General features: G+C 41.7%; 4 protein-coding genes across 4 annotated transcripts; all 4 read right to left on the reverse strand.

Moving 5' to 3' along the window:
- Positions 1-3,471: 3,471 nt before the first annotated feature.
- LOC105282909 (calcium and integrin-binding family member 3) lies at positions 3,472-5,324 on the reverse strand. Its single transcript, XM_011345227.2, has 4 exons — positions 5,239-5,324; positions 5,040-5,160; positions 4,594-4,765; positions 3,472-4,097 (listed from the first exon to the last, which is right to left on the reverse strand). Exons 1-4 carry the CDS (start codon positions 5,322-5,324, stop codon positions 3,880-3,882), a joined length of 597 nt encoding a protein of 198 aa, XP_011343529.1. The 3' UTR covers positions 3,472-3,879.
- Positions 5,325-5,815: 491 nt separating this feature from the next.
- Positions 5,816-8,112, reverse strand: LOC105282910 (protein misato). Its single transcript, XM_011345228.3, has 5 exons — positions 7,932-8,112; positions 7,752-7,832; positions 7,131-7,580; positions 6,226-7,030; positions 5,816-6,136 (listed from the first exon to the last, which is right to left on the reverse strand). The coding sequence occupies exons 1-5, from the start codon at positions 8,007-8,009 to the stop codon at positions 5,928-5,930; spliced, it is 1,623 nt and encodes a 540-aa protein (XP_011343530.1). The 5' UTR covers positions 8,010-8,112; the 3' UTR covers positions 5,816-5,927.
- A 190-nt stretch (positions 8,113-8,302) lies between these two features.
- LOC105282911 (rac GTPase-activating protein 1) lies at positions 8,303-11,380 on the reverse strand. The gene is made up of 10 exons (XM_011345229.3): positions 11,092-11,380; positions 10,755-10,957; positions 10,521-10,669; positions 10,027-10,438; positions 9,766-9,935; positions 9,554-9,680; positions 9,245-9,477; positions 8,835-9,129; positions 8,573-8,748; positions 8,303-8,476 (listed from the first exon to the last, which is right to left on the reverse strand). The coding sequence occupies exons 1-10, from the start codon at positions 11,171-11,173 to the stop codon at positions 8,413-8,415; spliced, it is 1,911 nt and encodes a 636-aa protein (XP_011343531.1). The 5' UTR covers positions 11,174-11,380; the 3' UTR covers positions 8,303-8,412.
- A 427-nt stretch (positions 11,381-11,807) lies between these two features.
- On the reverse strand, positions 11,808-12,977 carry LOC105282912 (coiled-coil domain-containing protein 115). Its single transcript, XM_011345230.3, has 2 exons — positions 12,492-12,977; positions 11,808-12,401 (listed from the first exon to the last, which is right to left on the reverse strand). Exon 2 carries the CDS (start codon positions 12,331-12,333, stop codon positions 11,827-11,829), a length of 507 nt encoding a protein of 168 aa, XP_011343532.1. The 5' UTR covers positions 12,334-12,401; positions 12,492-12,977; the 3' UTR covers positions 11,808-11,826.
- Between the last annotated feature and the right edge of the window lie 68 nt (positions 12,978-13,045).

Genomic DNA, 13,045 nt, shown 5'->3' on the forward strand with positions numbered 1-13,045 from the left:
CCTCCTCCTCGCCGTCGTCCACCCGCGATCTTTGCCTTCTCATTCCTCTTCTCCGACTTCTCGTCTCGCCTCCGCTCGAAGGGGGAGGAAAGATGGGGAGAAGCGAGGGTACGCGGGGTCCCTCCGCACGGATCCGTCGCGACAAGCCACGTCGAGGAGGCCCAAGAATGCACGGACACCGCGGCGTTGGAAGGCGGTTGGCTGTGGGGGCCCCACGAAGGGGAAGCCTCTCGAGAGAGCCGGGTTTCCTCGGCGGCGAGCGGCGGAGGACCCGTGTGTGTCGGGGAAGGCGGGAGAAGGCCTCCATGGGGCCTCGAGGGCCACTCCGCGACCCGCCGGCAAGACGAGGAGGAACGAGGGAACGACGGCGGGGCCCCGGCCCCGTAGGTAGGGGCCGGGAAGTGACCGGATGGCCTTGGTCCCGAGACTCGGTTAGTTACCGCGCGGCCGACTATAACCGGCCGCTGCCACAGGGCGGTATCTCCGATTTCGACCGCTTTTTAAGACGACCACGGGGCCCGCGCTACCAGGGTCCGACCGACCGGCGGGGCAGGCGGGGTGTGTCTGTCCGGCAGGAGGAGTCCGAAGGGGCGACAGGACGCGTTTACGTCTTACAAGGGGGCCCCGAGAGTGAAGCGGCGGGTAGAGCATAATGAGATTTTTTGAGAAAATGTTTCCACCGCGCGCGCAATCAGGCACGTAGGGAAACGCGAGGCAGCATCGACGACGTAATTGGTACCGGCGCTCTCCGCGAGTTCTTCTCCCGTTTTGGCGGCGACTTTATTCCGAGTTCTCGCTGTCTTGCCGCGATTCTCATCGCGAACGAGAACGGGCTTTTACGAATGCTCTCTTATTGAGAAACGCGTTTCAGGAGATAAATTGCGGTAGGAAATCACTCGAAGATTACGCAGAAAACTCACGATTTAAGGGGGGAGCCTGCTTTAGAACGCTAAAAATGAGGTATATTTTACGAATTGTTTTTGGAGAAACTATACAGCGGATCATTATAAAACTTTTATGCATTTATTAGTACATGTTTAAAGATAAAAAAAATTATTTTTTGATTTGAATATATCGCTTGTAGAGGTCGTCCTGGAGAAATCTTAGTGCAGCCGCGTCGCCGGCATTGCAAATTGGTGAGCATTCTCCTGCCTCCAAATTTCGTCTAAACTGAAAAATTGAAATATGTTCTCGTTATTTATGAATTCCCATCGTCGATGAACCAAAGAGAGAAGAAAAAAGTTGAAAAGTGCCAAAATGGTGGAGCTTAGAACACAAAAGTACGATTTTTAGGCAAAGTTGTTGAACTTTTTCATGCAAAAGTAATTGTTTAACTTAATGTTTTTATGAATATTAAAGGTTCATCGACGATGGGAATTCATAAATAACGAGAAAATATTTCAATTTTTCAGTTTGGATGAAATTTGGAGGCAGGAGAATGCTCACCAATTTACAATGCCGGCTGCACTAAGATGCCTCCAGGACGACCTCTACAGGCGATATATTCAAATCAAAAAATAATTTTTTTTATCTTTAAACATGTACTAATAAATGCATAAAAGTTTTATAATGATCCGCTGTATAGTTTCTCTAAAAAACTTCGTAAAATTATACCTTATTTTCAACGTTCTAAAGCAGGCTCCCCCCTTAAATGCGTCACGCGCGAGATTGAATCTTCTTGTGAGTTATGTAGCTCGCATTCGTACCATAATAAACGATTCGTTGCTCGTTGCGGATTTAGCCGCAACCGTTTAACGGCTTAATCGTAATTAACCGGAGAAGATCGGCGCCTCTCGCGCGCGACAGTATCCCATTATTCGAGTGTCTCGACAATCGGACGACCAAGAACGCGCGAGAACCACGCGAGATTCCACCCGAATACGACTTCGAACCATTTTTCATTTGGAAATCGGCATTGCGTAAACGCACCGCCACGGTTTGCCAGTCGCGCGGACCGGGAATGTACGCCGCAGAAATAACCGGAAACGCGAAAGGCAACGCGTTCGCGCGCTCGCTCTTCCGCTTGCGACGACTTCCGTTTGTCGCGTGGATTTCGCGGAGTATCGAGACGCCCGCGATGTCGTCGTGGTAAATTGTGAAATCGTACCCGCGAGACCCCCTCCACATCGCCTGGGGGATCTCTGTTCGAGGCAAGAATGAATAGCCTGGTTACTTGCTCGCCATCGCTCGTTATTGCTCAACAGGGGCAACTTATGAGCGCGCAAGAAGGTATATCTGCAGCGTGTATACGCGAGCAAGTATACAGGGTGTTTTAGAAATCGCACGCTTTATTCAAACACGGACGTTCGCGTTGCATGAAGATCCAAGAGAGAACGGTTCTCTCGGCACAAAAGCGTTACCGATTTTTAGCTATTAAAACTGTAAATTGTTTTACAGATTATTACACATTACAGATGAAGTTGGAAGTTAATAGAATTCCTTCGAGAAGAATTAAAAAAGAAAACTCCATTTTCAAAGCAGAGAAACAATCGTCGAGGCGATACGAGGAAACGTTGCTCCCGATGATACACCCTGTATATAATAGCACGTCACCTGGATGTCTATCGAGCTAACAATTATCTCGGCGAGTTTGCGAAAGTCTTATCTGCGATATTTCACGAAGGTACCCCGGGCAATTTCGTCTACCAGCTCTTACTCATCTCGTGGATCGCTCAGTGACGGGTGCGCTAGCGTAGAAAACGTTAAGAGGTTTCTTGGCTAACAAAATTCAAAAAACTTAGAAATATCTTTATACGCGAGCAACATACAGTTAGATATAACGTTTATATTATTGCAATCGTATTTCGCTTCCGCGAGCATCTCAAAGATTGCGATCCGAGGACGATCCGGAAGGTGTTACCCGCTAAGTTGCCGAGGTGGCGCATTAAGGGTACTTTGTGCGGTACAACGATGCTCGAGCAGCAGCTTTCATTTTTCCGCGTGTCCGCAATCAGCGGGCAACTAATGGTGGAGAATATTAACTTCGTCACGTGAAGGAGCACGTACGCAGAATCCGTATGCGCGTCGCCGCACGAATCTGCGGACAGACGCATTTATGCAGATTACGTTCTCTCGCTTCTTCTGTTACAATTATGCCTTGGACCGCGGCGATAAATTAACGTGGCGTGATGAGCTCAGGACGTTGCGGGTCAAGGAACTGTTACAAGTTCCGACACGTTTGTTCGCGCGATGCGTTATTATTTAGGCGTTACCGCGACCGTTCTTTTCCGCCTCGAGAAGCCATCCACTATTCTTCGTCTTCTCTCTCTATGACTATCGCGCCGTAAACTGAACACGTCAAGAAGATCTAGCTAAAGAGCCGGCAGTCTTCATCATTAAAGTAGAGCAAGAACGAACGAATGGATATTAATTATATCGTATGAAGCGTGAACTCGCGTGAAACTCGAAGAAGAAAGATAATTCTTTGGAACTATAATAACTCTAATCGCTTTTTTCTTAGATTTATCTTATTTATCTTATTTATTAATCATCTATTGCTCAACTTGATTAATACTCTTTTGTCGACTAACGCAACTTTAAAGTCATAATTCATAATAAATAAATTCATTTCTAATTCTATCTTTTCAAAAATATAAATTTAGTATTAATTTATTATTATTTAAATCGAGTATAGTATTATCATTATTTAATCGCCTAACAAATGCACTTTCTTGCAGACCTGTCTTAGAGAAATGATTTGAGTAATAGAGGCAATTAATTTACCTCTCTAGAACAAACTTCGTAATTAAGTGCATATTCTCTTTTAAACCTCTCTAGAACAAACTTCGTAATTAAGTGCATATTCTCTTTTAAACCATACCGCATAAATCTTCTATCGCAGATAATTTCACATAGTGATCTCTCGTTAACTGTTGCAATTTATATTCTTATGTGGAAAGTCGCCATAAAATCGGAGGCCCTAGTCACGACGTGCTCGAACTCGAGGTAAGATAGAGCTCCATCACCGTCTATGTCACTCTCTTCCAGAACTTTTTGACACACGGTAGCCACCTCTTCGACACTTAGCCCGCCTCGAGTCAGCTGCCGACAGGTGCGCTCCAAATCGCCCAGGCCCAACACTCCGTCCCCGTCGAAATCTGTTCGTGGAAAATTACAGATCAATAGAGTCAATGAAGAAATGCGCAATGATGGAATGCGAAAATAATTATCGAGACATCATGAAGATTATATCCGCGAACGAGTAGTAGATTTCAATTTCACGATAATCAACTTTACACTTTGTTCCGAATTTTTCATTCGAGTCCATTTAAATATTTGCCAGAATTGAATTGCAATAAAATATTTATTGCAAGAATATTTGAAAACGAAATTGAAAAAATAACGAGATAAAACCGCAATTTGGAGAGTGGAGGAGAAACATCTCGCTCGCGGACGAGACGTATAATTATGACGCTGCATGTCGGCAAAATCGATCGGTTGTTCCGTGCAAATATTCTCATGCATCGTCGGTATCGTGTCTGAACGCCGTATATACTTCTCATCCCATCGAACAACTATAGGTACAGCGAGGTCGACTTCAGGCTCTCTCACGGTTCGTCCGTCCGTCTGTCTGGTTCACCTGGTGGTCCATACCGTAAATTTTGAAGGCGTAAAACACTTTCAGATCCCGCGGTGCCTGCTCAGAAAACACGGACATCATCTCGAGGAATTCTTCGAAGCACATTCCTTCGGAGCTGGACGTCGAATGTCCCTGTTCTGAACGTTGTGTGAAGACCTCTGAGATTCGTTCTCTAAACGGATTTTCCTGAAAAACGAAAATCTTATTGACGAAAATAAGTAGAATAACAAAGTCTAACATAAACGTATGTGTTTTAATCGGGTAATAGCTATAATAAATACATGCACTTGCATTGAGAAAGAATAATAAAAAATTATATAAAAACAATATCAAAGTAAAATAACTACAATTTTCTACTCTGAGAAAGTATATGAAATAAAGTTAAATTATTATATTTATATGAAGACTCTATTGCATTTTTTATATTAAAAAATTGATTTAATGAGAGTTTTGTGTAAACCTTTAATTCGGGAATACGAGCCAAGTACGATAAAGGTAGACGGAGAGTAGACGCTTCTTGCGGCGTCAAGGTACGCGGTATCATTCCAGGATCTCCTATCTCCCGAAATCTCTTAAATATTCTACAAAATGACGAAAACGTTTTGGCAAAGAAATCGAATAATTAAAAAGTAATGTAAATAACACACATACGAAGGTACCTTAAGATCTCTTTGCGTGTGAAAAAGGTACAATCCTGGTAATCTTCGAGTTGTTCTTCGGTGAAGGTTGCCACTTTATTACCCATTGCGCTTTTACTAATCCTTACGCGTTGTCGCAAACTCTATTTATGGATTCTACAGTACTATTGTAATCTATTAATTTATTACTTATATATTAATCTTTCTTGCGAAGGAGAAAGCGCGGAAATACCAGAAATGAAAAGACTCTGGCTGGATTAAAAGACTGTGCTCGTTTACGGAAGAATACTGAGAACTGAGTTTCCGCATCCCCGATGTTCGATACGAAATCGTGCAATGTAATAACCAGGGTGTGTCTCGCCACTCCCACATTCGGGGACGTTTCAATCCTGAATTTACGACGAATTGCGACCCACTTGTACGCTCGGTTGTTAGTTGTACAGTAACGGATCGTTATCTTTTTCTCATCGACACGCAAATCCCCCGATCAATCGTAATCCACGATTGCAGAGAAATGATGTCAATTCCGATTCTGTCATATAAAACACACATATACACACACACACACATACACAGTCGCATAAAGTAAATACATAAATTTCAATCTGTTGCAAAAATTTTTATTGAATAAAATATCGCGAACGTAATCCCAGGTCGCAGCACCGGGGCATCGCTGAGATTACACCGAATAATTTATTTAGAAATTTGTTTCAAATATAACAATCTTCGTACGCCTCTTTACAATTTGCCAAATTGTGAACGCACTCGATAAACTCATCTTCCTCCAGTCCGGAATCTGTAAAGGCGTGTAACTTCTTAATACTTCTTATCCTTTTGGTTTGCTTGAGGAGAGATTCGTACATCGCCGCGACCTTACTGCCGCTGTGCAGACCAGCCATCACCGCAACCGATTTAACATCTGAAAAAAAAAACAGACATTGGCATATTATTATCCTTTAACTTTTTAAGAAGAAATCCGTTACTGTTATACGACTTCGACCGCTATACCTGTTGCTGTCGGCCAATCAGCAATGTTTCCGTCCTCGGTTACGTTGTTATTAAAAATCTTTGGGTACGGTATGGAAATTTTTAGCGGTGCCTCGACGTCGGACAAGTACGTGGCCGACGCGTGACACGTACACGCGAGATACAGCGTCATCATCTCGTGTACACTGGAACATCTGTAGGCTGGTTTGGACATCTGTTTGCTGGCTTCCTGAATGGGTCGCTTCATCCGGTCTTTGGCAACTCCTCGTAACGCTATGCTCTGCATGCTGTTATCTGCCGGTATCTCGCAGCTCGGCGTCAAGCTTGTCCACAAGGATTCCTCCAAATCGTCCAGCATGTCTATTAAATCCACGTTGAATCTCATGGGAAACGGCAGGCTCAAACTAGTCGCCGCCGCTTTGCGACCCAGCTTGTTCAAGTCAGCGCACAGATCAGACAAACTAGCGTTTGCGTACTTTTTAGTTCTGTATCTTAGCGTCAACGTGTCCAGAGCAGTCGCCAGTATCGCGCTGCTGTGATACTTGAGCGTTGGGTCGTACGTTACGTTCTCGAATTTACGTGAATCGGTTGCAAACGGCCAACCCACCTGCCCGCAAGACAATGGACTGTAAAGTGACGAATGTTCCCCAATGTGTTGCCAACATAGCGCTGTATTGACGATCTTGATTAAATCCGCTGCGCTGGGTTCGCTACTGTTGTAGTCCAGACACGGAAACGCCAGGATACTCTTTCCATACTCGTCACGCAGATATTGGATACAAGATGCTCCGAGACCAGCGAAGCCATCAATAGAATCCACAAGCACCTATTTTCAAAAATTGCACTATTTAAGACATTATTATTAAAGACAAGTCAGTTTTACATAAATAACACTAATAATAATGATAATGTATAGATATACAAACCTGAAATCCCTGCATGAAGTCACATTCTTCGACGTATGACCGTATCCTATCCGAGAAATCGTCGGAAAACTGCTCGGTGGTCCACAAATCACGACCATAGGTAAACAGATCGAACGACCGTTCTGCAGAGTTATGCAAATATTCCTTGGCGATATTCACTGTTCTTGGATGAAACGAAGGTAACAGATAGTCGACCCACGACTTCACATCGTTCTCAAAGTCAAAAGCGTGCGAGTCCGCGGATTCATTGGGTCCACGGGATCCATCTAAACTTTGTATAAAAGGTGTCTTGGGACTAGGTTCGAAGCTGGTGATCTCCAATTTGGTTTTGTCCCATAGAAGCTGATCATCCAGAGGATCTGTCTCATACAAAGTACCTTGCTCGCTCAAGTAGCCCTGTGCCCCTTTTAAATCTACTGTTAACAGCCGTGGCGTGAACGTAACTTGTTTCTGAAACACAACTATTCAATTGTGATTACTACTTTGTGATATGTATTTATCATCGAGTTTTCACTAACTACGCACGCTCGATCTCGTCAAATTTAATTTTATTTACGTGTATAATTTAAATAATTCACGCTACATACAATAAACAGTTTTGGAGATACATTTCAGACTTACACGCATGTTTTCACCTTCTCTGTACAAAACATCGTGGTTTATTTCAGATGGACTTTTAGCGTCGTACGTAAAATTCGATTCCTGTAACAAGGAATTTGTGATACGTTACAAGTTTTAAACAATCTGCAGATACGTTGGAAATGGTGAGCAAAATATCAAGTTTTATACGCAATTAAATACCTGTAGGTTCCACCAATGCGCACCGACGAAATTCGAATAATGACCCAATTGAATAGTCAATATTTCTCGCGTTGTCATCTTGTTGATATGTTTCTTTTAAATAATTATTTATTGAACAATTGTCCGCTCTTTCCTCTTGTTCTCAGCCATTGGTATACGCGCAGGCCTGGCAATCTCTCATGCCGTTTAAAAGGATTTTACAACAGCGCTCCAAGTGGAGACGTGATAGAATTAAACTAACATGACTGATTGCCCGCTAAATTTGGATAGCTCTTTCATTTATTGAGAGATTTTACTCTTTTTTTTTAATCAAATTTATTATACAAAATACACAATGTAATATGTAAATCAGTATTTTATTAGAATTTCTTGCATACTAATATATATTTACAAAAGGATACACATATAAGCATATTAAATATCGAGTCAAACTGTGCGCAAGTAGAAAAAGTTCTTACAACATAAACGAGAGATTTACTTATCAGAATCCTGCTCTAGAAGGTGGCGTGGCAAAGTATTTTTTGTTCTTTCTCGCAAAAGCGTGGCTGTAAATAAGAATGAGGCGTGAGACAAGAAATATATATACGAGCTAAATGTGAACAAGTCACGCATTAGTGGACACAATCTTACGTGCGACTCACCTGGAGGTAAGCGGTGTGTTGAAGAAACCACGGGAGATGCTACGTTTGAGAAGCGATTCCGTGGATGGCGTATGTTTCAATTCTCCCGTTTTCGGCGTACAGACGTCACTTGAACTCGCAGGGTTTACGTAAGTGGCCCAATAATCGGATGGAAGTTGGAGCAGTCCTTCAACTATCTACGATATGCACATTACGTTAGAGACCCAAAATTTCCCATTATCTATTGGTGCATTTTTAAAGCATTAGTGAAAAACGTTCTTACTGCAACTTGCTGCTTGGTTTCGCTAAGCATCGTGAGAGATGGCTCCTGGGAGCTGTAGCCAACCAGAGTCGGCCCGAAGACCTTGGCGAGATTACTGATGGGCATTTTACATTCGGGACTGCTCGATACTCTTTGCAAGTGCAATATCAAAAAGGCCAGAGTATCGCGATTCGGCTGTGGTAGTTCGGAAATCGCTTGATAAAAAGCGACGTCAACGTCCTGTTTGTCGGTCATCGTCGTTGCGCGCACGAAATCTCCCAATAAGCTAACGGTAATCAACGGCTCACGTAATGATCTAAGAAAGAGCGACATACGGAATTATCTTTCTCGCATCTTTCATAATTCCTTGTGCGTACAGCGTACACTTTGTATACTATTTTTTATCATTTTTCGTGACACACATGACATACCTGAGAAAGTCTTTTAGGGTAGAACAGATAGTCGCGATGTCGACGTTGGAAAGATTCGGAGCACCTTTCCCTTTCAAAAACTTCTCCTTGAGAGATTTGGTGTCCACGGCCGCTCCATTTACTCTGTACAAACCTTGTTCGTTCATTCCGCGTAACTCCACTTCGTTGATGCAGTGAACTACAATGGAAGGTACCATGGGTGGTATCGTAGGCGTGTAATCAGCAATGGTGCCCTGCAAATGACATCCAGCCAATGAAAATACACGAAACGTGTTGTATTTATCCAAAAACTGTAATAACGGGTCTTACGGGTATTCCACGTAGCGTAGGCGTGTTTCCTGTTGGGACACACGGCAGCGGCACTAAATCCTTGCACTCGGTGTGGGCCGTAGCTCTGCAATCTCTGCACTTTTGCACAATCTTTCCAAATCGAATTCTATTATAAACAATAAATTAAATAAGTTAAATAGAAAATAGAAAACCTAGAGATCTTTTTCTTCAACTATTTTTTATCGTTTTACCTTTTACCACAAGGTGTGCACAACTCTGGCTTGATAACAGTTTTAGCTGTGAAATTATGACTTCTTGATATTTTTGTATGCAAGGTATATCCGCCAATATTTGGACTTGGTTTATAGACATCTTCCGAGTCCGAGGTTGACGTAATAATATCTGCCTTTGGTGCCGATGGCTAAAAGTAAGATTTTTTTCTATATTATGCACACATATATTCTCTAAAAATGTAAAGACAATTAAATCGCATATATAGTTTAGCAACGTACTGCGGTGTCCACTGGTACTTTATTCATATCCATATGCGACAGCTTCGATCTACTGTGCTCTGTGCTGCTCTTGCGTCGCTTGCGCGAGCTACACGGGGCAGCCTGGGGGTCTGCATTTTCATCGCCGGGTATAGCTTCAATCGTAGACGATGCGGTAATCGCACCATCCTTCGGCATAACTACAGTGGTAGTCGCTACTATTTTGTCAGATGAATTTAAGTCCGCGACTTTATGCAGGGTACTGCGACGGTGTTTCGGAGCGTACTCGCTGCTGGGTCGATGTTCCTTCCATTCTCGTTTCTTGTGATGTTGTAGCATAATGCTGGCATCTATATCATTTTCCGACTTTGACAAACAGTTAAGATCGCTCAATATCGAGCCCGTAGAATCTAACTCTGCTATTGTATTAAGTCTGAAGCAAAGAAAAAGGTGTGGCGTCAGCGTGTGATCTAATGTTACTATCAATTTTTACTGAAAGTTACGTTTGCGCGTACTTATCTATATTGATGTCTTGATATTGTACGTTGCTCTGACGATTCAAAGTGGTATTATTGAGAAACTGCAGTTTCTCTCTAGTTTCGTCATTCAGGTTTCTTCCTCCATCGTTGAGCAGGAGATTCCTGACCATGGCAACTTGCCTTTCCTGGAGAATCAATGAGAGATAATCAGATGCAAAATCTTGCCTCTGTGGAATGTAATATCTGTGCCGCAAAATACATTTCAATTACCAATACGTCTCTCTGTTCCTCGGCAACGCGACGTTTATGATTCTCTTCTTCCAACTTCCTTCTGGCGTGGCACAATTTTTTGTCAAGCCCTGCAATCTCATTTTGAGCTTTATTTAAGGCCGCAAGAAGTCGTCCACACTCTTGTTCCGTTCCTGACCATTTCTGTCTCATTGCTTCTTGGTTTAAAGCACATTGCTGGAAGTCTGTCGAGAACAATATTGGAGCAATGTGTAAGGGTCTATTTTACAGCGAATTTTATAGCGCGTATTGACGCATACATCTACACGAAAATCGGCAAGACGTAACAAAATGTTAATTAATTGTGTAAAGAACAAACCTTCCTCGCAGGATCCATTTATCAAAACATTCGTACACCTCACCAGCTCGTCATAAGTAGCCAAAAGAGACAGCGTAGTCATCCTGAAACGTTCGTTTTATCGTCTGCTTGTGATTAACTTCCTTTCTGAACATTCAACACTGTGTAAGACTTGACTTTGCCTATTTACGATCAACAACAACGTACACAATTCGAGAGAGCGATTGATACCCGAAAATCGTTGTAGGTACGCGTCGAATTTGAAAGCCGCCCCTTCTCCGTGACCGTTAGGGTCGACAGAAGAGACCTCTGTATGGATTTCTGGTGGAAAATCATTAGTAATATAACTAGGCAGGGATGCGCCTGTCAAGAAGAAACAATTCTGATTGGCTGCGCCATTGAAAAAGTATCGGGAGCGAAAACGTCCAGCATATGAATCAACATTCAACGTACGAGTATCATTTACTACACGCTCGAATTATAAAATAATTTCAACGTAATAAAAATTGCATTTCTTCATGCTTGAAAAATTACGTTTCTTCGTTCTTTCAGCAAATTAAATACCTTTTATGATAATCGCTGTGATAATAATTGTGATCACTGCAAGGAAATCGAAAAATAAAGTACTTATAATAAATAAATCGCTTTAAATACGGACAAATGATTAGATTTTTACAATGAGAGATCAACGTCCTGCTTTGCCAAGTATCGTTTTATAAATAACAACTGCAGAAACATATGTTGTTTTACTTTTTATTAAGTTGTATTATTTTGTTGTTTTGGGTGACGCAAATTATCTTTTTGAGTATACAATTTTTCAAGTTTCGACGTTAGAGAAACAAGGTTTGCCTGTATATTTGCTATGCTCACGGCAAGGTAAATGGAGCGCTGAAAGCATTGCTGACTAGTCTTCAAATTTTGCGGCACCAATAGGCCAAACCACTTAATGGGATCTTTCGGTTCATCTGCTTTGCCGTTTAACTTTTTCAGATTTATATCAAAACGATCCGCGTAGTTATCATCCAGTACCTCAAGAGTCTCCAGATCAAATAACGATGTCACTGTATCTTCGTTATTTGGCACTTGTAGCATACTAATGTTCTCCTTTCCACGGATATATTTTGTTTTGGCCAACTCAATGTGACCGCCCTTCAGCAACTGTTCCATCTCAAGGTTCTTACAAATCTTTTCCTCCATTAAATCTAAATTCTGTAATATTAATTTGTCAATCTCCTCTGACAAAGTGTCTATGTCGTCATCCATTTTATGCTCCGTGAATATACTGCCACAAATTTAGACTTGTTAGTGCATGTAATGTGGTGTTATTTCATCTGGAAAAGTTACAAAAAGTATCATATAAAATACAATTGCAGATATAAACATTTGTTAATTATTCTAGAAATGTGTCGTTTGAGAAGTACCAATTATTCCAGATTACAGATAAATGTAGCATGTCGAATATTAACTTCCTTGACAGGTATCGTCTCGTTTTATAATAGATCAAATATCTTTCTCTGCAATCTCTCCTTTATATTCTATTCAACTTCTATTTTTATTTTCCACAAATATCACACAGATAATATTCATATGTTATTCTTGTTTAATGCGCACACAGTGGAAACACCTTTTGTCGGTCTCAAAACATTGGAGTTTGGAAAATGCAAACGATCAAGTGATCAGCTGTTGGAAAATGGATTTGAAGGTTGATTGAGTACCATTTAACATAGTGACAATCACGAAATGACTTATAGATTCAGTAGGCATCGACCAATATATTTCGAGCCTCTAAATTAGGAAAGATTAAAAAAGAAATTGCAAGAAGCATAAGATGAAAATGTAAATTTTCAATCTCAAAACAATCAAATAAGTATCTAAGGTGAGCTTAATAAAGAAGCGAGAGATAATTATTCATTAATTTTTTACAGTTGTTACGACTGCAATTTGGAAACATTTTCTTTCGCGATTGGTAGTATGA

This window comes from Ooceraea biroi, chromosome 2, assembly GCF_003672135.1.
Source record: "Ooceraea biroi isolate clonal line C1 chromosome 2, Obir_v5.4, whole genome shotgun sequence".
Classification (NCBI taxonomy): Eukaryota; Metazoa; Arthropoda; class Insecta; order Hymenoptera; family Formicidae; genus Ooceraea; species Ooceraea biroi.